Source organism: Nerophis lumbriciformis, linkage group LG29 (assembly GCF_033978685.3).
Source record: "Nerophis lumbriciformis linkage group LG29, RoL_Nlum_v2.1, whole genome shotgun sequence".
NCBI lineage: Eukaryota > Metazoa > Chordata > Actinopteri > Syngnathiformes > Syngnathidae > Nerophis > Nerophis lumbriciformis.
In genome coordinates, this window is record NC_084576.2 from 14895573 (window position 1) to 14921396 (window position 25824).

The 25824-nt window shown below is 43.5% G+C and overlaps 4 protein-coding genes and 3 non-coding genes across 11 annotated transcripts; 2 read left to right on the forward strand and 5 right to left on the reverse strand.

The window, feature by feature from the left end:
* Positions 1–91: 91 nt before the first annotated feature.
* lg29h15orf40 (linkage group 29 C15orf40 homolog) lies at positions 92–1124 on the forward strand. The gene is made up of 4 exons (XM_061924374.2): positions 92–318; positions 481–604; positions 669–796; positions 877–1124. Exons 1-4 carry the CDS (start codon positions 238–240, stop codon positions 964–966), a joined length of 423 nt encoding a protein of 140 aa, XP_061780358.1. The 5' UTR covers positions 92–237; the 3' UTR covers positions 967–1124.
* A 1784-nt stretch (positions 1125–2908) lies between these two features.
* Positions 2909–11624, reverse strand: LOC133571857 (small ribosomal subunit protein eS17). Its single transcript, XM_061924373.2, has 5 exons — positions 11476–11624; positions 10749–10900; positions 10410–10515; positions 3229–3294; positions 2909–3016 (listed from the first exon to the last, which is right to left on the reverse strand). Exons 1-5 carry the CDS (start codon positions 11557–11559, stop codon positions 2939–2941), a joined length of 486 nt encoding a protein of 161 aa, XP_061780357.1. The 5' UTR covers positions 11560–11624; the 3' UTR covers positions 2909–2938.
* On the reverse strand, positions 3075–3201 carry LOC133572385 (small nucleolar RNA SNORA71). The gene has a single exon (XR_009810527.1). It is a non-coding gene; the product is annotated as a small nucleolar RNA SNORA71 (small nucleolar RNA).
* LOC133572403 (small nucleolar RNA SNORA71) lies at positions 3388–3514 on the reverse strand. The gene has a single exon (XR_009810544.1). It is a non-coding gene; the product is annotated as a small nucleolar RNA SNORA71 (small nucleolar RNA).
* LOC133572383 (small nucleolar RNA SNORA71) lies at positions 10589–10714 on the reverse strand. Its single transcript, XR_009810526.1, has one exon. It is a non-coding gene; the product is annotated as a small nucleolar RNA SNORA71 (small nucleolar RNA).
* A 179-nt stretch (positions 11625–11803) lies between the features above and the next one.
* commd9 (COMM domain containing 9) lies at positions 11804–13586 on the forward strand. The gene is made up of 6 exons (XM_061925004.2): positions 11804–11902; positions 12336–12452; positions 12529–12668; positions 12741–12775; positions 12853–12956; positions 13038–13586. Exons 1-6 carry the CDS (start codon positions 11849–11851, stop codon positions 13173–13175), a joined length of 588 nt encoding a protein of 195 aa, XP_061780988.1. The 5' UTR covers positions 11804–11848; the 3' UTR covers positions 13176–13586.
* Positions 13382–25791, reverse strand: fcsk (fucose kinase). 5 transcript variants are annotated; one of them, XM_072911852.1, is made up of 23 exons: positions 25262–25791; positions 25030–25181; positions 24907–24957; positions 24617–24742; positions 24469–24541; positions 24228–24325; positions 23015–23095; positions 22819–22938; positions 22581–22752; positions 22402–22496; positions 22237–22338; positions 21991–22164; positions 19404–19477; positions 16495–16850; positions 16200–16437; positions 15959–16125; positions 15617–15844; positions 15396–15539; positions 15213–15332; positions 14964–15151; positions 14797–14897; positions 13615–13837; positions 13382–13530 (listed from the first exon to the last, which is right to left on the reverse strand). In XM_072911852.1, exons 1-23 carry the CDS (start codon positions 25341–25343, stop codon positions 13462–13464), a joined length of 3234 nt encoding a protein of 1077 aa, XP_072767953.1. In that variant the 5' UTR covers positions 25344–25791; the 3' UTR covers positions 13382–13461. The 5 variants fall into 5 exon arrangements, with proteins under 5 accessions (XP_072767953.1, XP_072767952.1, XP_072767951.1 ...); XM_072911851.1 differs by having other exon boundaries at positions 22402–22508; XM_072911850.1 differs by having other exon boundaries at positions 22402–22508; positions 22581–22938.
* Between the last annotated feature and the right edge of the window lie 33 nt (positions 25792–25824).

The following is a 25824-nucleotide window of genomic DNA, read 5'->3' on the forward strand; positions in this document are numbered from 1 at the left end:
CATTCATTCAATGTCAACAGTTTGTTATGTTCCAGTTCATGTAAGATTATTTTACTTTGAAGCTAACCGGAAGTCGGCTGGTCGGTAACCGGAAAATACTTTGTTTACACCGACACAGTCCATGCTGCTGAGCTACCAATGCTAACATATGTTATTTGTTCAAATGCGTGGTAGCCATATTTTAACTTTTGCACATATTAAATTAAATGTTTGTTGTCATTCTGGCATTTCGTTTCCATGTTTAGTTTGTCGTTTGTCTCGAGACTGAACTGCGTTTATCGACTCACGTTCTCTTCCACAAACATGCCCAGAAAACTGGTGAGTGGTGACGACTTAAACCTACGATTTGGCTGATTTTTAACAAATTAAGTGCGTTAATATTACTGATGAGCAACACTGCATTCATCTTTTTCTAAATATTACAATTGTTTGGATGCGTGTTAAAGCAGACGTGACGTCACGTGGTTCTGTGTCCTGCAGGTCAAAGGTCAGCCTGTGAGCGAGGACCCCGCACGTGATCAAGGTCCGGTGGTCCGTGGCAAAAGCGGCGCGGTTACCATCACAGTGCACGTGAAGCCTGGGTCTAAACACAACAGCGTTACAGGTCACCATCATGTAACATGACGTCACCATGATGTCATCACGTGGGAATGATTTTTGTGCTGCAGATGTTTCCACAGAGGCGGTGGGCGTGGCCATCGCCGCGCCACCGACAGACGGGGAGGCCAACACCGAGCTGCTGCGTTACCTAGCGGAAGTTCTGGATGTGAAGAAGAGTCGTGTTTCTCTGGAAAAGGTTCCAGAAGTTCCATTGTGTTATCATTCATGTTAGCACATTTTTTTTACTGACATTCTTTACGCCATCCTGCCAACAAGGGTTCCAAGTCACGAGACAAAGTCATCAGCGTGGACTCAGCGCTTGGCCCGGAGGAAGTTCTGCTACGGCTTAAAAAGGCAGCAGGATGATGCCAGGAGACACCTGTGACCATCAGCACCAAAATAGCTAGTTAGGTGATGACGTCAGAGAAGAGCAAGTTGGAAGATCCAATGACCCGTCATAAGCCACCAGGGGGAAACAATGAGCTCATGCACAGAGACTCCAATAAAAGTGTTATAGCCAAAGAGTTTTGATTTACCGGATGATTTGAGGGGTCGTCTTCAGGCAGTGTTTCTCCAATTGTGGGTCAGGATCAGCAAGGGGAGATTTACACTCTTGTATCAATTTTAGAACGATACACAAGCCTGTAGCTAGGTGGCGGCGGTGCTCAGTTTAATCAACCGGCTCCCTGATCTACCCAGTAGAAGTTGTAAACCGGAACACTTGCCCACAGAGCTGAGGCGAAGAGATGGAGAGGTTTGGGACATGAATGAAAAAATGAATTAGCAGTATATACAGACCCTTTCCAAAAAATGTGAATATCATGGATAAGTGTATTCATTTCCTTAACTCCATTCAGGCTCCACAACATAAACAATTTCAAGTATTTAGTTTATTTGTACATCATTTGGACTTCAAGCTCATAAAACCCACAAAAACAGGATTACAAAAAAATAGAATACTGTGAAGAAATCACCATTTACTGCTGTTTTTGCAACAAAAAAAAACAAAAAAGGATCACATCAAATCATTCTGAATGTGTGGTTTTTGAAGCGGTGACTCCCACCTCAACATTCCAGTCTTTCTGGATCTGACAGATTAATGAATCTTCTCTGTTTGATAATCCACAGAAACCCAGGGTCTGCTCTTCTGCTGGTGCATCTTCTCCTGCCATATTTTGCCCTTCCATTAGACTTGCCATTGATATGCTTGGACACAGCCAGTCTCCTTAGCTATGAACTTTTGTGGCTCATGTATCAATTATGGTCTTCTGGCCAGTTGTCAAGTCTGCAGTCTTCCCCATATTGATCTTAACTGAGACAATTGAACCAAAGTGAAGCAATTTAATGACACCTGGGCAAACCTGTGCAGGTGCTTTGAGTTTAGTAGATGAGTAGTGTGTGACACTCTGTTTAGAACATTTATGTCCTGTAAAATTTGGGCTGATTTCTATGCAGTATTCTAATTTTTGGAAATCCTGTTTTTGTAGGTTTTGTGAGCTGGAGGCCCAAATTTTGTACAAATAAACTAAATACTTGAAATTGTTAAATTGTGGGCCCTGATTCTATAATTCATGGAAGTTTAACATTTTGAGTGGAATTATGGAAATACACTTTTCCATTATATATATTTTTTAAAGGGTCTGTATAATATAACTCACAAATTGCGTTGCAGAGATGAACAAAAATTGTCAGTAATAATTCAGATCGGGAGGGTCCTGACAGAAAACAGTTGAGAAGTTCTATCTTGAAGAAAAGTGTCCAGTAGAGGTCAGCCATGGATGTGCATTTACTAGTCTTTGATGATAAATGGGCAGCACTGTGGAAGAGGGGTTAGTGCGCCTGCCTCACAATACAAAGGTCCTGAGTAGTCGTGAGTTCAATCCCGGCCTCGGGATCTTTCTGTATGGAGTTTGCATGTTCTCCCCGTGACTGCGTGGGCTTCCTCCCACCTCCAAAGACATGCACCTGGGGATAGGGTGATTGGCAACACTAAATTGGCCCTAGTGTGTGAGTGTGAATGTTGTCTGTCTATCTGTGTTGGCCCTGCGATGAGATGGCGACTTGTCCAGGGTGTACACCGCCTTCCGCCCGATTGTAGCTGAGATAAGGCTCCAGCGCCCCCCGCGACCCAGAAGGGAATAAGCAGTAGAAAATGGATGGATGGATGGATGAATGAAGATAAATGGGTCCTCCTAATTAATGCAACATCACAATCTATAACTGCATGGTGATTAGATTAATTTTTGGACAGGATGTCAGCGCGGTCAAAGGTAAACACAAGAATTTTCAAAGAAAGATCATACAAACATTGTGTTTCCACAAGGTTTTATTAGAAGATTTAATTTTCTCGAGGCTGCTTGAAGTTCATGCCGACTGTTTGCTGAGTCACCTGTAGGTTGGATAGACCGCCAAAGTCCTGATGGCACAAATGTAAGTGAGTGTTAGATGACAAAAATGTAAGAAAAGAGGAAGTCTGTCTGCAAGCATCAGGGTCTGACAGGAAGTGGTGGTCCTGCAGACATGTGTAAGGCTGGCAGCTTTATCTTCCTGTATTATCAATGACCTGGCGACGCACACGGCAAGATCACCTTTGATACAGGAAGTAATGTGATTTGATGTTCGACTCACCAGCAGCTTCAGCATCTCTTTGGTGTCGGGATCAACTTCGATCAGCTCCTGATCCAAGGCAGACACCTGCAAGCACACGCACAAAGACACTCACATGACTGAAGCTCCTCCTACCTCAAAGTTTTTGTCAGTTAGTCTGCATTTATAAACAAAATGTCATGTCTGCAAGCGCCAGGGTCAAACAGGAAGTGGTGGTCCTGCAGACACGGGAAAGGCTCGCAGTTTTCTCTTCCTGTTTTATCAATAACCTGGCGACACACACGCCATGATCATTTTCGATACAGGAATGAAGGGCAACAACAACACGTTTGAATTTGGGAATCCAGGAGAGGGAAGTACTAGCGTGATAGCTACAGAGTCAGTGGTTACGCTACACCAGGACTATTTAACTGGCGGCCAAAGCTTTTAATTTAGCTGGCCGAACATCACCCAAATAGGCTTGATGAAACCATTCAAAACAGGGTTGTTCATGTATGCAGTACTCCAGCCACCCAGCAGGGGGAAACAGCAAGGCATATGTGTCACAATGAAGCAGCAGTGGGTGAGTATGAGAAGATGGCACTACCTCCACTAAATTTATTTTAAACAAATCTCAAAAACCTGATTTAACAGTGACTGGACAACTAAGTATGAATGTATTGAAATTGCAGACTTTGTGATGTCTTGTATTTGTGGCCGTGTTTTGGGCTGTTTAACTCTGGCGATAAAAACTGGTTAAATACATCCATCCATCCATCCATTTTCTACCGCTTATTCCCTTTTGGGGTCGCGGGGGGCGCTGGAGCCTATCTCAGCTACAATCGGGCGGAAGGCGGGGTAGACCCTGGACAAGTCGCCACCTCATCGCAGGGCCTGGTTAAATACATGTAGAGCTGAATTTGACCAGCAGAGGGCTAAAAAGCTACATCTTATGTTTAATTCTGTTGAGCCACATTTGTGCAATGTTTGCTGTGTGAATTAACCAATTTCATTTGTAACATACACAATGGACATTATTTATGTAAATTCATAATGGACGTGATACTTCTGTAATAATTATATTTTCAGTCTTACAAACTTAAGACATATAAAGAAATAAAACTGTAGAAAAATAATTCAAAAGAAGAAACATCAATGAAAGCTTCTGTTTCTTCATGATGTTAACTGTTAAGCTGCACACGCGGGAAACGAGTAGTGAGGGCAGAAAAATGTATTTGACAGTGCAGCGTGAAAGCTGATGTGTTTCATTGTAATGAAGTAAACATGATGGGCTGCACTTAAGCCTGGTATATACTCTTGCGTCACACAACTTGCGTAAGCAACACCATCTTGCTCCTACCCAAGTACCCTCCCACTGACCCTGACGTGAAGCGGCCGACCAGCAACTTCGGGGTTTCTGGTTCGAATCCAGCGTCCACCATTCCAGTCACTTTTGTTGTGCTCCCAGTACTACCTACACTGGTGTAAATCTACCTTAAAGATGTACGTAGATAATTTGTTTCTCTATGTAAAGCGCTTTAGTCATGAGAGGAAAAGAGCTGTATAACTATAATTCACTTAATGTACACCTCCCTAAAATCCCAGGTTTGCCTCAGAGCTGTGATTGGTCAGCTTTTACCGAGGTGAGTCTATGAGCACAGGGAAGCAGACTTTGTGCATGAAATGCACGCATTTTTGTATGAAGTAAAGCAAAAGTGATGGAACATTTGTATGCAAACTGATATTGTGTACCTAATATCTCAGTACCCTCTAAAAAATAATCACTGAATGTCGTTTTTCAGCCTGTTGTGTTTCGTCCAGAAGAAGTCACACTCTTTTTGATTTTGTTGCCAATATTGTGCCAACAGGTTCAATTCCAACACACATTATTTCTCTACACACACGTTCTCTCTCACAACACTTCCTCATTCTCTTGTCAATCTTCTTTCAGGTTCGATAAGTTCACGAATATGGAAACTCTGAATATCAATCACACAGGAACATAAACACCACCTGCAGCTTGTTACAAAAGTTATTTAACAGTTTTATTTTCAATTACATATAGCTCTCTGTTGTCCCATGTCCCAAACAGCTGAATAGCGCTTCAAATTCGCATGTCCTCTGCCGCAATTTGTTTAGCGGTTGCACAGCCCACCTTCACAAAGGTTCTCTTCCGGTTATGAAGCAATATGTACATTAAAAGTAGCCGTTGTTTTACAAGGGTTAGTTCCAGCTCAAACAAAGTAGGTGTCGCTTCAGACGTCATTGTTTACTACAAGTTCACAGCCACCAACAACACACAGAAAGCTCTTTCAGGAAGATAGTCAGCAAGAGTTGTAGTTGCTCACACAGAAAAACACGGAAGATTATGGCAAGTCACACGCCAGCCTCCCAAGAAGAGCTATAAGCAAACCAATATGTCGTCAGAAAGACACAAGCTAAGTGACGTATTTTACAGCCTTATCGCTGAATGAAATGTGCTAAAGGGCGACCAGTCCCCACATCACAAGGTTAAGAATTTTGAGAGGTGCAGAAGCATTAACCAGGCTTTAAGGGGCCATTTGCAACCTTTAGGAAGATTCCTAGAGGGCACTAACTTACCAAAGTGCTTTTAGCATTATATCGACTCGATTCAGAATTTTTGATTGCTAATACAATTCAGGGACAATGTTTTTTTCAATCAATCAATGTTTATTTATATAGCCCTAAATCACAAGTGTCTCAAAGGGCTGCACAAGCCACAACGACATCCTCGGTACAAAGCCCACATAAGGGCAAGGAAAAACTCACCCCAGTGGGACGTCGATGTGAATGACTATGAGAAACCTTGGAGAGGACCGCATATGTGGGTAACCCCCCCCCCCCTCTAGGGGAGACCGAATGCAATGGATGTCGAGCGGGTCTGACATAATATTGTGAGAGTCCAGTCCATTAAACGATAAAATTCGATTTGGTGAGATGAAATCGAATCAGTAACTTCAGCAAAAAAATAAACCAGTGTGACTGTTAAATAAATACTGGATATTGGACACTGCAGGTGAAGTTTCCTATATTTCTGTTATTTGTAGTAAGGGAATTATGTATCAATGAATTAGGGATACAAACAAGCAAGTAAACAAGTAATGGCCAATGCATTCACCTTTTTTTTAATAAAGTGCAACCAACACTTTAGTAGGAATTAAATGGTTAATGGTCTATATTTATATATCGCACATTTACAATACCTGGAATAATACCCAAAACGCTTATTATACATCACATTCACACACTGATAGCAAATTAACAAGGGAAACCTTTTCTGCTCACATTTTCAATATTCAAGTACAGTAACCAAAACGTTAAAAGTAGATTTGCCTGCTAAATAAAGTTCCCCGACCCAGCCATATCTGTATTTTGTTATACGCCCTGGCTTCGCCAATGAAGGTCAGCGTCCCAGGTGTGAGGAAGCATATATGCCCCCTTATTCCTGTTGGTGTGGGCCCCTCGCTTCCTAATTTCCAAAACCTCCTTCAGCCGTCTCTTGTATTTGTTTCTCATGAAATGACTTATCTTTTGTTGGCAGTTGTTGCAATAACATCTAACTGTTGTGTTCCTGAAGTCGGTGCGTCATCGCAGTTAGCTCTGCTGTCACAAACGTGTCGGTGGCGTCCTTTGTGGTTTAAAGTTATGTTGCAACATTATTGTGATGTGTCCTTTGTCTTTGTTGTGGCTCAGTCATTGGGGTCCATATAATCTTGACCGCGTTATTTCCAGGAATGCACAATATAGAACTTAACAATAAAATTATCCCGATTACTGTGGTGAAAACAGCGGGGGTTTGCAGACTTACCAAGATATAGTGGTTTACGTTTGTTAGTTCCTGCCTTGTTGACAATGGACAGTAGCATGAATCTGTCTTTAAATTGTTTGAATCCATCTTTGTGTTGAGCTTCTTGCTTGAGTGTTGGTAATACTGTCTTAGCGCAGTTTTACGGGTCAAAGAGGACATGTGTCAGTAGCTGCATTTCCATTACCCTTATAAATACGCAAAACCTAAATATCGCAACAAGAAACTGCTAATTAAAACACCCAGATTTCGAAAAACCTCTCAAATATCGTTGAAACATTTTTATACTCATGAGGTGGTTTTTCAGACGATTTGATATTGAAGTGTGTCGCAAAAGCATGATGGAAACACCTTTTTCGCATTTACAGGGCACCTAAACTCAGAACCAGCAGGGTGCTGATGCAGGAAAACTAAGGCAGATGGGTCGTCTTAGTCTTGCTTCAGAACGATCGGCCGGGGGGAGCGAGGCAGCACCGGGCGTCTCGCAAGTGACTTCCCGGCAATTGAGGCGGACCCGCAGAGACCCATATGCTCGAACAAAGTCGAAAGGGCCTTTAAATCCACAATTTGTCTATGAGTTCCTCATTCACAATTCTCTCCCAAAAGCCCCTTATTCGTGGCCACCGCCATACGCAAGGACGTTGTCTTTGAGCAATCAACCGCTGCCTTCGTCTTTTATTAACAATCACGGCAACAGCACTGGCTGCAATTGTTAACACAGCTCCAAAACTATGAAACCGCAAAGCGTCCATCTTCCTTAAATTGAGTCTCAATGGGAGAGATTTTACGAGAATTACGGCTCATGACGCGTAACACCCTATAATGGAAACACCTAAGTCGCAAATGTACTTTGTCAGATTTTTTTAAATGTGGCTTTACTTTTATGAAAAACGACAATAAAAAAGGTATTTTTCCTTTTTGATGTAGACAGGCGGAATAAAAAAAAGACCCGGCAAAGCCCAACACGGAGGGCATTTTGAAAGTAAACAAATGGTGAGGGTTGATGATAAAGATGATGTTTGGTGGATAGCCCCCCCCATGTGACGTGAATGGTAAATTGTGCTATACTTCGCAATGGGGCGGGCACTATCCACCAATAGGTCGATACAGTGTTAACAGTTGGTGAAGAAAACACAGTAGACTCTGGAGAAAAAGAACGGGCTATAATTCAGGGACAATGGCACAACGTCGTTTTATAGAACATCGCTTTAAATCGGACCACGTTACATCAACATTCACCTGTATTGTCTTATGGCGTTTGCAATTCTCGACCACTGCAGCTAGCCACCATCTTTGTTTTGATGACGCCATGGACGTGCAGGCAGACTTAACTTTTGACATTCTTATCAATAAAGGTGCTAAACTTCAAATAAAGTCTGCTGTATTCAAGTCCAAAGTTTTCCTTCTTCTAGTATCGATAAAATCAAACGATTCCCTTTTAAAAAGATCTTGGGTCAATGCCTATCTTTCGGTAGCCAAATTTGCCAAGCACAGATTGTAGTTGAATCTAAAGAACATAATTCGATGTATCAATTACTCATTACATCCCTAATTATATTTCATTCTTACAGCATTGTGCAGATGACACAATTATGCCCGCGCATACCTTGCACACATACATTAACTGTGTGTGTGTTATTAGATGACTAAGATTAGCCGTCATTGAATGTACCGTATTTTCCGCACTATAAGGCGCACCTAAAAACCACAATTTTTCTCAAAAGCTGACAGTGCGCCTAATAACCCGGTGCGCTTTATTACGATTCATTTTCATAAAGTTTCGGTCTCGCAACTTCGGTAAACAGCCGCCATCTTTTTTCCCGGTAGAACAGGAAGCGCTTCTTCTTCTACGCAAGCAACCGCCAAGGAAAGCACCCGCCCCCATAGAACAGGAAGCGCTTCACCCGCCCCCGGAAGAAGAAGAAAAAACGCGCGGATATCACCGTACGTTTCATTTCCTGTTTACATCTGTAAAGACCACAAAATGGCTCCTACGAAGCGATCCGGTTCATAAAAAGACGCAATCTCTCCATCCGCACACGGATTACTACCGTATTTCACAGCAACTGATATTCCTGTGAACTGCACTGTGGAACGGGAGCACGTACGGTGAATATTCGCACCACAGAGAATGAGAAGTCATCCTTCACTGTGGTTCTAGCTTGCCATGCTAACTTCCACCCAGGGTGATATTCAAAAGGAAGACCTTGCCAAAAGAGACCTTTCCAGCCGGCGTCATCATAAAAGCTAACTCGAAGGGATGGATGGATGAAGAAAAGATGAGCGAGTGGTTAAGGGAAGTTTACGCGAAGAGGCCGGGTGGCTTTTTTCACACAGCTCCGAAGGCGAACACACCTTCACTAAGACGGGCAGATAGCGCCGGTCGACATACGCCAACATCTGCCAGTGGATCGTAAATGCCTGGGCAGATAGTTTCGGTCACAACTGTGGTCCGAGCTTTCCGGAAGGCAGGATTCACAGAACTGCTGCACAACAACAGCGACACTGAATCCGATGACTTCGACGAGGCGGAGCCGGCCATTTTTGGATCCCACACTTGCGCAACTTTTCAATTCGGACACCGAAGACGAAGAATTCGAAGGATTTACGAATGAAGAATAACTTCAGAAGGTGAGCGCTATGTTTATTTTGTGTGTTGTGACATTAACGTTCGAGCAACATTATGTTGCTATTTATTGCTCTACACCATTTTGAATTTTACTATGTTTGTGATTGCACATTTGCGTACATTTTGGGACAGAGTTGTTAGAACGCTGGTTTTCAATATATTATTAAAGTTTGACTGAACTATCTGACTGTTTTTTTGACATTCACTTTAGCGCAGCGTTTTTTTGACATTCACTTTAGCGCAGCATAGGCGCGGCTTATAGTCCGGGGCGGCTTATTGGTGGACAAAATTATGAAATATGTAATTCATAGAAGGTGCGGCTAATAATCCGGTGCGCCTTATAGTGCGGAAAATACGGTACATTCTATTAGAACAATCAGACTGCGAATTATTAGTTGCCCCTTCTGGGAGTGCTTTGGTGTATGTGAATGTGTGTACGTAGACAAGAAAGCAGTGCAAAGCCTGAACACTAAGCGAATTCAACGGACCGACAAAACAAATTTTTCCCAAATATAATTTGTAATATGTAAAGAATAGACACTTAAAAAGACGATGTTCCGTTAAACCACTGATGGTAACATAAGCTAGTCGGTGGTGTTCTGACTATATTTTTGTATGACAAAATGGAACTGAGCAATACCGCTCACCCTTCACTAAGTTATGCGTGAAAGGCTCAAGTGACTAGATATTCCACTGCGGCGCTGATGCACCAATTTTGAATATTGAAGCAACAGGCTACTGTTATCATAAAATGATGGATTCACTGACCTCAGGAACATAGTTGTCCCTCCTCTCTCGCTCCTCCTCCTGCAGTTTGATGGAGATTCCTCGGACGGGGCCTCTCTGGATGCGCTTCATCAGATGTGTCACATATCTGCAAAGACAACACAGTGATGGCTAGTACAAGGAAAGATTGAACATGCCAACACTTCAATCAAACATTTTAGTGTCTGAGAGCATCAGGGTTTGATAGGAAGAGGCATTCCTTCAAACACGGGAAAGGCTCTCAATTTGATCTTCCTGCTTATAAATGACCTGGCAACACAGACGCCATAATCACTTTCGATACAGGGTGACAACATGGTCTTACAGACATGACAACCTCACCCGGCTATCTTGTTGCGGAGCTTCTTGCTGGGAATAATGGCGATCTCCTCACACACCCTTTTGTTGGTGTGGAAGTCATTACCCAGTCGAGTGTAGTATTTCTCGATGATGACCCTGGCGGCCTTCTTCACCGTCTTGGTCCTGACGCGTCCCTGAAGATACCAAACACAAACGTCAGTTCCATGCACATTATCCTGGTTGCCTTGCTGGACATGCCAAATACAGACTTTGGGTCACATGACATTAAATATTAAAATATATGACGTTTCTAGACTACCAATCATGTACAAACTAGAATAAGAGTGAACTCATTTTGATAATTAGCTGGTTTCTCAGAGGCTAAGTGTTAGCATTAGCTACAAGCTCAGCTTCGGTTTATTCTCAAGAACAACTTCCCGATGAACGTCGCCAGTAAATACATGTATACGCTCATAATGTAAGTGCAAGTATTGTCGGATAAATGCACGTTGTTCAATTTAATTTAATGGCTAAAACACGACTCATACTAAACCAGGCAATTCATTGACTGCCACTAGCTATTAGCAGCAACTGCCTAAAAATATGTCGTGCATTTAACGAATGGTTTATATCATCGACGGCAAATATAGCACGGATTAAATCAAACAAAGTCAAACACGACCACAGATGATAAAGCCGGGTGGTATAACCAGGCATGATAGCAGGATTAGTTCAGATAGCTTGGCAAAGCACGTCGAAAAACACCCACCATGATGGATCGGCCTGGTAGAAGAGGACAAATACACTTCCGGTGAAGGTTTAAACGATCCGGCGGAAGTCGATTCAAAGGCATCTGAGTCTACGCCATCTTTTGGTTGGGAGTCGTAAGTACAAGTGTAAATATAGATTAAAACGATGTATTATACTGTTATGTGCATTTTTAAAAATATAGTAACATATATACAAAAACACACACGGACTCCAGAATTAGTACTTTATTAAAGTAACAGTAACAGTAAGACAGGAAAACGTGTCTCATGCGTGTCATTGCACTTAAACACCTGAGGAGGGCAGTAATGTACGACCAAGCGCTGTATACCGGAAATAAAGAAAAAAAAACAGGTTGTCATGTGACTATCAACATGTCTGCAACACTACCAAGCGAACATTTCAACAACTTGCAGCTTCTTCTTAAGGTTTTGTTGTCATTTATAATCTAGCTACTTTATTTGTAGTTCTCGGTAAACCTTTGGTGATTGTCTCCTGCCACTGTGTGTTTTATTCGTGTAGTTAGCCTTCTAAACCGCCGTTGAACAGGCTAAAAAACAATAGAGACTTCAAACTGGGTTTGTGCCTTAAAAATGTATATTTCAATTTCATTAGATCAATAGTTTATGCAGCGCTTATTATTTTTAGTTGTATCAACAAAATATTCAAAACTATTATGTAAAATAATAAGAGAAAGTGTATTAATAGTGCATGAACCTGTCAGAGCCATACCAACTTTATTTATTTACCAAGGCTGTGGCCTTTCTCCATCATCAGCTTATCTAGTCAGAATAATGCAGTTTTCTGTCAGCAATCAAAAAAGTATTACAATTGTTACAAAACATTTGTGTGTGTGTTCAGGCTCCATCCAAAGATGCTGTGAAGGACGTTTGTGTGAAAAGTCATCAAGGTCTTAGTAGCTCACTGACTCAAAGCACAGCCACCACGCTTGCCATCCCCGAAGCTCAAGCTGCAGAGGTTACTATAAGAACCTGCATGCAATGCACACATTTGGCTATCATTCGCGTGTATTCATTGTATGTGTGTAATCCAGCTGGTCCACTCACTCCACGTCCTGTCTCATCACGTCATCTTCCACAACCTGAACTCCCCCGAGCAGATCCTCCATCTTTTCCCTGAGTCATTCCACTCCAGCCTGAAGAACTTGCTCACCAAGATCCTTTTGGAGAACAGGTCAGCGCCTCTGGCCCCGCCTCTTCTTATTTTTGACCTGTAGTGATGTTTTGTCTTTGTGATGGGTTTCAGTGCAGCGTGGAAAACACAAGCAGTCAGTAATCAGAGTGAGTTGACTCATCTTCATCAAGAGCTGTTGTGCCTTTCAACTAAGATAAGTGTGTGTGTGTGTGTGTGTGTGTAGTCTTCCTCCCCCGGCTGAAGGAGCTGGACTGGAGGGTCGACATGGTGACAAGCTCAGACTCCGTCAGTCGCATGTGCGTCCCAACCTGCCTGGTGCAGTTTAAAGTAGGTGCAAATGTGCTTTCCAATTTTGACTTTGGTCATGTGAACGACACGCACTTCATTGTTTGGCGTGCTGCTTTACAGACAGAGGAGCCGTGTCCGACCGGAGGAGGTCAGTCGGTTGCCGTGGCGACTGTGGAGCTAAGCAGAGAGAGCGTGGACACCATGCTGGACGGACTGGGACGCATTCGGGACCAACTGTCTGTGGTCGCTGGCAAATGAAGGCTTCCTAGGTGACTGCCTGCCAATGTGTTGGTATGGTCCAGCCTTATGTTGACTAATGCAAAATAACAGTATTCTCAGTTTTTTTTATTCACACCATTATAAAATATATAACATTTATAGTGCATGATTTATCATTAAAAATAATATAAATGTACTATTTCCTTCATGGTTTTGCCTGGCCACTTGTTGCTAGGCAGAGTTCATAGGGCTCAATCATAATTACCCCTCAAGCCCCCCCCAAAAAACATATACCAAGTTTGCCCACCAGATTGTGTGGGTGACTTCAAGACACTAGCACAGTGATGCCATCCATGTCCAGCTCAACTGTGTGAACGCTGAAGTTTCCCAGACCCTGGAAACAACCACACGGCACATTTGGCACCAAAATAAATACTATACTAATTGTAAGAGCTTGACCATTCCCTTTTATTCTTACCGGTGTGTCATTGAGGACCTGAAGCACCGTCTGGTGCTGTTCAGGCTGGCGGGTCAACAAGCAAAGGAAGCCACCTCCCCCTGCTCCAACCAGGCTCTGACCTAGGACCAAAGGGCGCAAGGCATCCATCATGACGCGGACTGATGCTGGTTCACAGCCCGGCGCCATCAGCTTCTTTTGGTGCCACGAACGGTCCACGCAGCAGCCCAGTCTTGACAAGGAACCTGAGCATGCATGACATTGTCTATGAATACAGGACCATCGCAACATGCTTTACATCAGGGGTGTCCATACTACAACCCGCGGGCATGTTAATTTTGGCCTGCGAGACGTCACAACTTTACTAAGGAATCTGATTTGAAAATTTAATTTTAAATACCCGACAGTATACGTAATTGCTACAACTTCGTGTGTTGGACAACATAGTAATTAAGGTTAATGACCACAAATTGCACGTTGAAGTAAACACATCACAGCATAGCCTTTTTATGTATGACCCAATCCAAACAACATTTACCACTCATGAAACATAACCTGCTCACTGAACTTTGTGAATAATATTAAAAACGTCCACGTACAACACAATTCAGGTTAATGACCATGCATTGCACGTTGAAGTAAAGACAGCACAGCGTTTTTATATATGACCCGATCCAAACAACCTTTCCCACTCCACCCATCCATCCATCCATTTTCTACAGATTGTCCCTTTCGGGGTCGCGGGGGGTGCTGGAGCCTATCTCAGCTGCATTCGGGCGGTAGGCGGGGTACACCCTGGACAAGTCGCCACCTCAACGCAGGGCCAACACAGATAGACAGACAACATTCACACTCACATTCAAACACTAGGGCCAATTTAGTGTTACTAACACAAAAAGTCAACACACATTGTCACACGTAACATAACCTGCTCACTGAACTTCATGAATATTATAAAAACGTCCACGTACAACACATAATTTAAATACACCCATATAAATGCCCTGCAATGCATGGTGGGGAAAATGCAAAACACTCTTCACACTTCTCCATGTTTGGCACATTTTAGCTGCTTCATATTTCTGAATGATTACAAAAATATTTTTTAGCCCAATGGAGCCCCCAATTCAAAAAGTTTGGACACCCCTGCTTTCCATAAACACACTGATTTCTTCCAGATATAGAATATTTACACACTACTTTCCATCTAAGCAAGCTTGAGCACATTCTTCCGAGTTGGACACCAGCTGCTGGGCGTTGTGGACCATTGCAGGAAGACGACTGTACCAGCTGCGCACCACATCCTGCACATGTTAGTCTTCTTTACCATACAGTATATGACCATTACAATGTGTGTCGGTGTGCGGCACCTGCAGAAGGTTGCGAGCCAGCCGAGTCTTTCCAGTGTACACCAGCAGGAGGCGCTGTTCCAAAGACGACAAGAAGTCTTCTGGGGGACACAAACGCTCCACCTGGACATGCAGTGGCAGAGTCGCTTTGGACCGGCCCACTTTCAGCCCCCCAACCAGACCTCCCACCTGGTCCTGCCAGCCCCCGCCTGCACAGGGCGGAGTTGAATCAATAGGAACATGCGTGGGCGTGCACGTGCAGAAACCTACCGGTGGTCAGGACTTGCTCCAGGTGCAGGACGGCATGAATGAGCGCGTCACTGTCATACGTTTGACCCGTGCATCTGTAGACGGCGACCAACAGCGCCCCCGCCAGGATGCTGCTGGTTCCTGCAACATAAATGACAGGGATAAGTCATCCGGTGACACGCCACATTGGTGCTGGCGTCTCACCGAGTCCCGAGCCAGTGGGCAGCGCCGACCAGCTGTGCAGCTCCAATCCTCCACCCCAATTCTGAAGCAGCTGATGTCCGAGAGGATGCTGGGAAGAGAGCGACACCAAACGACTACAGACACACACGGCCTTCAGCAGCGCTCCTGCCACACAAAGCAAGCGTTCACATGACCAGTCGGAGTTGGCCGCCGGTGTTTGTGGCCAGACATGAAGGGTGTACCGGGTGCGTGCGGCTGACAGTAGTCCTTCAGGTCATCCAGGCTGGTGCACACAGTCTTTGTGGAAACACCAGAGTCCTGCTGCCCAATGTGACTGACCAGCAGGAGGTGGGGTTCTCTGATGCGACGAGCCCGAGCACCAATCGGACGCCTGCCATCAACCTTCACTGCCACATTAGTCACAGAGCCGCCATGCTCGAAAGCGATGGGCGGAGTGTCGCTCCAGCCACCTGCGACGCAATCAGATTGTCGATCGTTTGTCTTTCGTCTCTTATGATCAGCTTATTGATCGACTGGTGATCAGTTTCCTCCAATAAAGTAGATAGTCAGTTCGGTGAGCTCACCTGCAAGGTCCAGTCGGGCAGGACACTCCACTTCATGCCATTGCTCAAGAGGCGGGACATCACCCTGGCCAATGGCGATGAACTTCTGTGATGACATCATAGCCTGACGTAGCAGCACCTGGGCGGCGCCTTCATAGTGCCGCGCTGCCCGCACCAGCAGGTCTGGCCTGTCAGAGGGAGTGTAAGCCAACGTGGGCGTTTATCGACATTATTTACAGCCGACCGGCAGTGTAATGCTCACCTGCTGAGCCAATGAACTCTCTGCGCAGCCAGGGCCTTAACTCCACCCTTCAGATCACCTTCTCCTAACAGGAAGAAGGCGGAGCTCCAAGCCTTGTTCGCAGCTGGCCCACTCCTGAGCCCCCCCTTGTCTTCGGCCAAGCACACTAGCACGTCAGCAATGCAGGAGAGGGAGCGAGCAGCCATACCCAGCTGGGCCTCCTGCTCCGCCCCATGCTCAGCTCCTCGTCCTGCCGCGACTGACAGTTTTTATCATTAATGAAAAAACTCATCGTCATGATCATGTTGTGACTCACTGTTGTCCAGCGTGTCCAGCAGCACCGCGTGCTGCCTGCCCAGTACGGCCGCCCTGAAGTAAGGTAGCAGGCAGGCGTTGCTCCCACTAGTCAGGGCGTCTGTCACCTGCCTCCTTCCCGCCAGGAGGAGCAAGCTCTCCCTCCACTGGAGCTCCGCCTCCTGGTGGGTGAGTGACAGAACCTCCCTCAATGAAAGCCGCCATGCCTCTCTCCACCTCCGCGCGCAGCCTGCTCCGCCCAAAAGCCAGGCCACGCCCCCCACCACGCCTACAGGGCCTTCGTGTGGGTGGAATGCTGGGAAGAGGCGAGCATCCAGCAGGGAGCGCGGCTTTCCCGGGAACCACAAGTCTTCTGGCCTGAGACACAACAAGATCACTTCCTGTACAAGATGTTTGCTTTTGATGATTATGACCATATATATATATAACTACATACGCCACGCCCCTTTTTGTTGCGTGCCTAATGGGCAGGGTATTCCATTGTTAGGGGTGGCTCGGAAACTTACAAATTATGCCGTATGTTTTTGTTTACATACAAAATAATTAAGTGTATTAATACCACAATGTTTTTACAGTGTCAATAATGTAAACAACATGAAAGTCGGTTGAGAAATAAGCACGTTATAATTCAATTTGTAATTGCAGTGTATTGTATTGTATTGCCTTAAACGGGAAAGTGGCCCTCGCTAAGATGGCCGCCACATACAAGAAGAAAGTTCCTTACATTCGCTGCTATAGATGTGTCAAGTTACAGTGGAACTTCGAGATACACACACACACACACACACACACACACACACACACACACAGGTACTAATAATGTACCGCTGTACTAATTACTTGGAAACGGTACTATACTGCTTTTGAAAAATACAGGTACTGTTTCATGCACATGCTGCTGTGCGGGGGTGACTACAGGACCGAGGCGCATGATGTTGATTGTGTCAAAACGCACACACAAGGCGCAAACAAGCAATAACATCCTGGAGAGGTAGAATGGCAATAAAGAGGGCGCGTAAAGCGCAATATGGAGATATTTGGGCTTCAAAACTAACGATAAAGGCGATGCTTTAAACAGGGTGGTGCCGCTCTGCAAGTGCTGCTTTAAAACATGCCTCGCCAAACGTGTCGATTAGTCTTACCACCTTTACTTTAAAGGTAGGTAAACATTTAAATATTAAGCATTCAGATCAGCACAAGGAGTTATAAAGCGTGACAGGCAATAATGTAGTTGTTACACCTATCCTGCTGTTCGGCTCCCATGCAGACCGTAGTCGAGGAGCACAGGGCAGACGTTCCCTCCAGGGCCAATGTTTTTGTCGGGAGTAACACCCTTCACTTTACCTGGCAATGGGTCTGCTTAACCTTCGCTTTCAGGTCAGAATGACGAGGCAGCCGATTCGTGACAATCGCTTTATTATTAGTTCTGCAGGACACAACCGCACCCGTTCATCACTCTACACAGTACACACCTTTTCTCTCTTTGCTCGCCCACTCACTCACTGACGTCACTCAGCTAACACGTTGCCATTCTCGCAAACACACATAGGCTACTCTCAGAAGTTAACTAGCTCCCCTGCTGCACACATGTAGATACGTAGACGCGCACACGGCTGCTTGGCTTGATGCCAAATATTAGCGGAGCCGAAACCGCACAATTAGTGTCAACTAATGCAAGTGAAATGACAGAATTTTGTAACAATTTCCTACAATTTGTATTTTGTCTTTAACAATGTGTGTTTTACCTGCTACATGGCTTATCTGTGTACTGTTATCCATAGTTTTGTTTTTAGTATTTACTAATAATTGTATTTATCTTAAAGCACAAACCAGGAGTGGCAACCATTAATCATGAATAATTTAATATAATGTCAACAAAGCTTTTTATTCTATTCTAACCTAATCTTTGATTATGGCAGACTATATGGGAAATTGTAAATTGTTATTTGAGTGAAACAAGAAAAGCCCAATGTGTTTAGAGCCTTTTAATTTTTAACATTTTAAAATTGTTATTTGAGTGAAATAGGAAACATATATTTAAGGTAAGATTGTCTGTTAAAATAAAGCCAATATTGACATTATATGTAGTTCCCTTTATTTTGAAAAGTATCGATATACATTTTGGTAACGGTACCAAATTATTGGTATCGGAGCAACCTTACTGTGGAGTTTAAATATATAAAAGACTATTCGAGAGGAGTACATTAATGGCGCTCACAAGTATGGAAGACTCGACGAAGCAGGCTTTGTACGACAGCAAGTTTTGATTGTGATGAGACTGGACTTTGCCAGTAAAAGATGCCAAAGCAGACTTATTTTACGGCAGAGAAGAGCTCCTCTTGTTTTGTGGCACCTCTTTTAAGGCACAAGGCAACCTCCCCCGTCCTCCTTCTGTCTGTGCTCCTTTCTAGTCAGCTTCTCCCTCGCCAATGTTAATGTAAGTGGATTTTACCTTTTTTTAAATATTTATTATTGTAGGAATATGGGTGATACAGTAAAGGATTTTTGTCATTTCTGATCATTTGTGAGGGCACTGATGGGTCTTGTGTGTGCGCGTGTTGGCAGAGAAGCGCCTGTTGTTATTGTTGTCTTGGCTTGTTAATAAAGAAAAAGTTGATACATCACCTCCTTGTTGTGTTTGATATACAGTACTGTATAGCACTTTGTATTGTGTTTAAACTGTCCAAACATACACTAAAATATGGAGTTTTGTCGAGGCTGGAACACATTATTCATATTTACATTGTTTCTCATGGAGAAATATGCTTGATTTACGAACCCTGCTCAAAAACCAATCAGATTTGTGAATCAAGGTTCCACTGTTCACCTACAATGCTGACTACAGTTTACATGGAAAACTACAGTGGGATTTACCTTGTGAACATAGAGGTTCAAAGGTTGAAGTCCTACCGTACGCTTGTCCTGTTGAAGAAGACGCTCCATTTCACGTTGAGGAAGGAGGCACCGACATCGTCACAGCACAGCTGATGAGGAAGAGGCGGGACCAATATCAGTGGTCCTGTTTACACTGCACACCAAATCTGATTTTTTTTTTTGCCAGTCTAAAGTCTCCAAAGTGCTTCAAATCTTTACACTGCAGGACTAAGTGGCCCAAATCGGATTTTTTTCGAATTCACTATTTACACTGCAAGTAAAATGTGATCTTTATCAGACTCCAGTAGAAATACGCACAGGCCCCAATGTGGCCTCAACGTCACTTACACGCCCAGTTCGATAAAGTGAAAACGAAGGACGTTTACCAGATTCCGTAAATGAACAAGGAAGTCGCTGCTATTACAACTACAAAATTAAATAAAAGTTGCCGCATTAAAAATGTATGGTTTTTTTTATGTGAAAATAAATTAAAGTAATATAATGTATAAATTAACATATAACATGTAATATATTTGGGACGGTTCTAATATCTTTTTATGGCCGTTGAGTAAAGGTAATACGGACATCAGCGTGGATCTGCGTTACCTTAATTTTTTGATAAGCGTCAATTCCCGTCCTTTAACAACTTCTTCTGAATCCAAAAATATAATAATTTGCAAATTATTGACCAGAGACGCACCGAAAATTTGGCCTCCCAAAAAAGACTTTACTCACTGAAACCGGATGTTGTGGTGATTAGATTCCATTTGGATTCGGAGGTAGTACAAATTCGATTGGAATCTGATTGTACGTAAATTTAACTTCAGTCTGACCTGAATGCAACTTTTTCGTCAGATTTGGGCGAGCTATGTCCTTTGTGTACGCGGGGAAAAACGCAGCCCGCCAGTAGAAGTGGATATGCTTCATCAAAACATTCGGTTTTGGTGAGCAAAGTCATTTTTTGACGGCCAAATATTTGGTGCATCACTACTCAGTGGTGCGCAAATAATAGGTTATATGTAAAATATGAACATATATTTTGAATCCAAAGAAATAGCGAAAGTTGAAGGACCGGAAATGGCGCTGGGGTATATTTGCTTACTTGTTACATCAGGGGTCACCAACCTTTTTGAAACCAAGAGCTACTTCTTGGGTACTGATTAATGCGAAGGGCTACCAGTTTCCATCCATTCATTTTCTACCGCTTATTCCCTTTGGGGTCGCGGGGGGCGCTGGAGCCTATCTCAGCTACAATCGGGCGGGAGGCGGGTTACACCCTGGACAAGTCGCCATCTCATCGCAGGGGCTACCAGTTTGATACACACTTAAATAAATTGCCAGAAATAGCCAATTTGCTCAATTTACCTTTAACTCTATGTTATTATTAATAATTAATGATATTTATCTTTGTGGAAACACTGATCATCTTAATTATTTCTCACAATAAATATATATAGAAACAGATAAATATCAATATGCAAAACTTTATTTTTATATTTCTCTAAGTGCACATTTTTCAAATTGAACATTTTCAAACGATCACTTCTAAGACAGTCTTGTGAAATCACAATATCCCATTTTAACTAGCTAGCCACTAACATTTTTTACCAAATCATGAATTACTTTGCACCATGTTTGTACAAATAATAACTCATGTAAAATACAAAAGTCAACTCTCAAATTTTTAAATAAATCATGTCACACTTTGAACTGGACACCAAATCTGTTATCTGTTTCTTTGTCAGTTAGTGAAGACCAAGTCTTTAAAATATTTTCTTGGATTTTCAAATTCTATTTGAGTTTTGTCTCTCTTAGAATTAAAAATGTCGAGCAAAGCGAGACCAGCTTGCTAGTAAATAAATAAAATTTAAAAAAATAGAGGCAGCTCACTGGTAAGTGCTGCTATTTGAGCTATTTTTAGAACAGACCAGCTTGCTACTCATCTGGTCCTTACGGGCTACCTGGTGCCCGCGGGCACCGCGTTGGTGACCCCTGTGTTACATATTGCGTAAGTTGTTTACATAAGTGAATTAAAAAAATAAAGCTAACGTATATCCACGCTGATATCCATGTTGCCTTTACTTAACAGCAATAAAAAGATTAGAACCATCCCAAACATATTACACTATATATATCCAGTCATAAATGATATTACTTTGATTTATTTTCATTTAAGACAACACTAATTTTTAGGTGTGGCGCCTTTTATTTTACTTCGTAGTAGTAGTAGCGACTTTCTTGCTCATTTACGGAATCCGGTAAACTTCCTTTATTTTCATTTTATCGAACTGTGCATGCATTGGGACCTGTGCACGTTTATACTGGAGTCTGATAAAGATGTAGTCAGCTGGAAAAAATTCAGATTTGGGCCACTTGGCCTGTGATAGGACATCATGTGCAATGAGACATGATGGGACATGAGGTAACTTCATAGGATCAGGAAATGTTGGGACACAATGAGACGTGACAGGATGTGGATGTGATGAGACATAATTGCACACAGTGTGACATGGCCAGTTGTGAAGGGGTACAAAAGGAAATAATAGGAGACGATGAGACATAACAGGACATGATGAGGAGGTGATGAGACATAATAGGACATGAAAAATGGTGTGATCAGTACCTCCAGGTCATCCAGTCCTCCCATCACCGTGTAAACCTTCAGCTTCAAGTCCCCAAGCTCAATGCGATGTCCCTGAATGATGATGTCGTTGACCGGCGGCAGTTGTCTAATCCAGAGAGACTCGGATTCCTCAAGACCTGACAGTAAACAACCAGACGGGATGCGCAGGGGACCCTGGTGGTGTCGGGAAAGTTATTGAATTTGCATATAGAATGTTTGCTTATTTCATTTAGGTGTATTTTTGACCTGCAGGTGGCAGTGTTGCGCCACTGCCCCGGTCTCCACAGAGACGTCTCCTTCCAGTACACTGTTGATCACCCGCCCTCCTTTGCTCACACTGCTGTCAAACTGAAAAGGGATGTCGAGACGAGGTTAGAGATGGAGGACATGATTGAAGTCTGACTAGATCACCTGCATGTAGGAGAGGGCGTGTCCATGTGTCCAGTCGGAGGTTAGCCGGTCAACGTGTTGCTTCCCAGACAGAGACATGTAGTCATAGCGACCTCCTGGGACATACACTGACAAGACAATGAGACATCAGGACTTCAAATAAGACATTGTGTGTCCTCAGTGGGCGTGGTCATGCTCACCCATGCTGAGCGGCGTCCCTCTCAGGATCCTCCACAGCTCTTGCCTGCCGCTCCTCACCGTAGCCCCGTGAGGCTCTCCAGCATGAGCGCAGACCCTCCCGTCCCCGCCCACAAACTGCTCCTCGGTCTGATCCGAGCAAAGACACTTCAACACGTCCAGGAAAAGCGAGATCTGAAGAAACCAAGACACCGACTCAGCAAGTTTATCTAAAAAAAAGAGCGCACGGGGAAGGACAACCTGGAGGGGCGGAGCTCCAGAGTCGAGACCTAAGTAGGTGCACCCGTCCAGAGGAGGCGTGACGTGGGCCTGTAGAAGTTTCTCCGTTACCGTCCTGCTAAAGAAGACTGGACCTGAGACCTGATCACACACAAACCACGCACTTTAAAAGTGTCCCTAATGTTACACAAATCATTGTAAAAGAGAGGTCTGTCACCAGAGGCACTTTCCCATCATGCATCACTGCTTGCTGGATCTGCTCCTTGCTTCCTTTGTATATGATGTCCCTTATGTGATCCTGAAAAAACAGCAGATTTGACCTGTCAATCATTTATTAAAGGGAACAGCACTTTTTTTAAATGTTGCCTATCATTCCCAATCCCTATGTAAGAAAACATATGTTTCTCTTTTTTTATGCATTTTGACAAACTGTATCTATTGCACCCATAAGGCACTCTAAAAACATCCAAAGACCGCCAACAATACTCTATTTACATGTCGTCACATGAATATTAGCCAAGTATTAATGATATCGTTATTATAAGGCCTAACATTAAGGGAGTACTTTTACCGGCGCATTGATCACAGATAGCTAACTAGTAGAAGTAGTCGAAGGACAGTAGAAGGATGTGGCCATAAACCAAGAAGTTGGTCAACGTTGACATCCAACTTATATCTGGAGATGGCGAGACAGACACGAAAAAAAGCTCATTTGCGGCACCTTTTTTGTAACCTGCAGGAGGATTACGATTCATTTTTCATCTAAACAGGAAAAAATTAACACCCCATCAGTTGGTATCCCAGTGACAGCAGACTTTATACAGTAAGTGATTGTTTTATCATGTTTGTAGTTTGTAAATCTTGTTCAGCAATAGTGCTACATGATGCTTAGTGTTTCACTATAGCTGCATATGTTTAGCGCAGAGCTTCTAAAACTTGTAGCTCATCCTCCTTATATTCAAGCTCAAAAACATATGGTTCTGGATCATCATTTGTCCCAAAGTAATCTATGTTGGCTCTCGTGAAGTCTGTCATGATTAGTAGTAGTTGTTGTTGTAGTAAATAGCAAACATTGCGATGTGTCTGTGAAATTATTACGCTGCCGAATGCTTAAAATGAGCAAAATACGTAAACATTACATGTTATTATTAATGTGCCTGTTACTACATGACATATATACTTACAGCATGTATAAAAAACGAAGGCCTTGGGATATTTTTAAAACGTTTTATAGGCAAAAAAGCACAACTCCAATTGGCTGCATTGTTAGCTGACTTTTGCTAGCGTTTATTTGTGAGTTAGAATGCATAATAAAAGAAAAAGATGTATTCTTGTCTCACATGAGGATTGTGAATGATGGGCGAAATGCCAAAAAAAAAAGGGCAATTCTCCTTTAAAGGACCCACCCATCCAGAAACTATCTGTGATACCTGTTTGTCACATAAGTAGACGCCATGATTGACAGCGTAGGACACATCACCGGGGAGTGCGAGAACACGGACACCTGAGAAGCTGTCCCAGGACAACACTAATACACACATGAGCAAAGAAACGCCAAGGTTGGGCAAGGAAAGAGTACAATATAATAATAGTGATTACATTAATTAATATTTTGGCCACTTCTGGTATGGAGGGTCAGCGCAAATGCTGTAGTTGTGGCGGTCCACTCACCAAAATGTGGCGGAATGCTGAGGATCATGTCTGTGCTGCAGACCCAAACACCAGGAGGAGAACCAGGACAAACCTGCATGAACAAGAGTTAATTTCACCTCAGCATGACACATGCAATGTAAGACTCTGGACCAGTGCCGAGCACAACCTGGTTTGTGAGACAGTCCAGCAGCAGGTCTAGACAGCAGACCGGTGCCTGGACCCTCTGAGTAGCTTTTTCCAGCGGCAGCCAGGAGAAGGCTCGGCTGCACGAACTCCAAGGAAAATCCCGACCCTGGACAGAGAGCACATGGATGATAGGATCTTTGCCTAACGTTTTAACAGCAGATGAGGACACATTTTGTTTTTTTAAGACTAGGTTCGAGAGCGCTGCTTTTACATAGAAGATCTTTGACAAGCATTAACATAGCGCTTTTTCATTTAAATTTATGGACTCACAGTATGGAGGATGAGGATGTGAGCTGCATCCAGCACATCAGCTGTCACCACCTAAAGAAAGATGTTGAAGAAGATCAGATAACCATAGTACATTATTGCAGAACCAGAACGTGTCAGTCATACGGTGTGTCCCGCTCGGCTGCTCAGGTGCTCGGCCGCCACCACCAGGGCGTTGAGAGTTGCCCCTCCACTGCCCAGGGGCTCTTGGCGGTCCTGCACTGTCAGGACCAAGGTACTGTGAGACACAGAACCACGCTGCTGCCTCAACTCCAGCTCTGAAAACCCCCCCAAAAAACAGTTACTACCAATATAAATAATACTATCAGAGGTCACTGACTATGTCAGGTGAGCTCACCTCTCTGGAAGGCGTACACACTGTCTTTGTGCTGACAGGTAAGCACCACCACAGACCAGGTGAAGTCAGACATCTTCTTCATTCAACTGAAGAGGCGCTGTCACTACCCGATCGATCCACGCATGTGCGAAGACTTCGTCACTTCCTTTTTTTTTTTTTGCAATATTTTACGACGGCGTTCTGCCACCGCACATTGTGTGATATTTACATGTTATGTATGTAAAGAATAGCTTACCTGGTAGTAAAAGTAAACAATACAAAAAAGGAACAAACTTGGATACACCCCCAGATATATAAACAGCTAACCATCAACCGCAACTGTTTGCAAGCTTGCGTAGAGCAGAACCCGCCGAACTATGAAGGGAACCCTTATAACTAAAACAATGTATTATAAGAGTACCGCATTTGCATCATATCCAGTAATTGTCCTATTTGAGTATAAAACAACAACTCTGTATAGGTTGTTATCGTTTGAAAACCTTCGCTCGATGAGTCTTGGCTACTCGAACTTCCGTAGCTTTGTCAGTGCCGCTTGTTGGTGATTTTGGCACGTCTGCACCGGG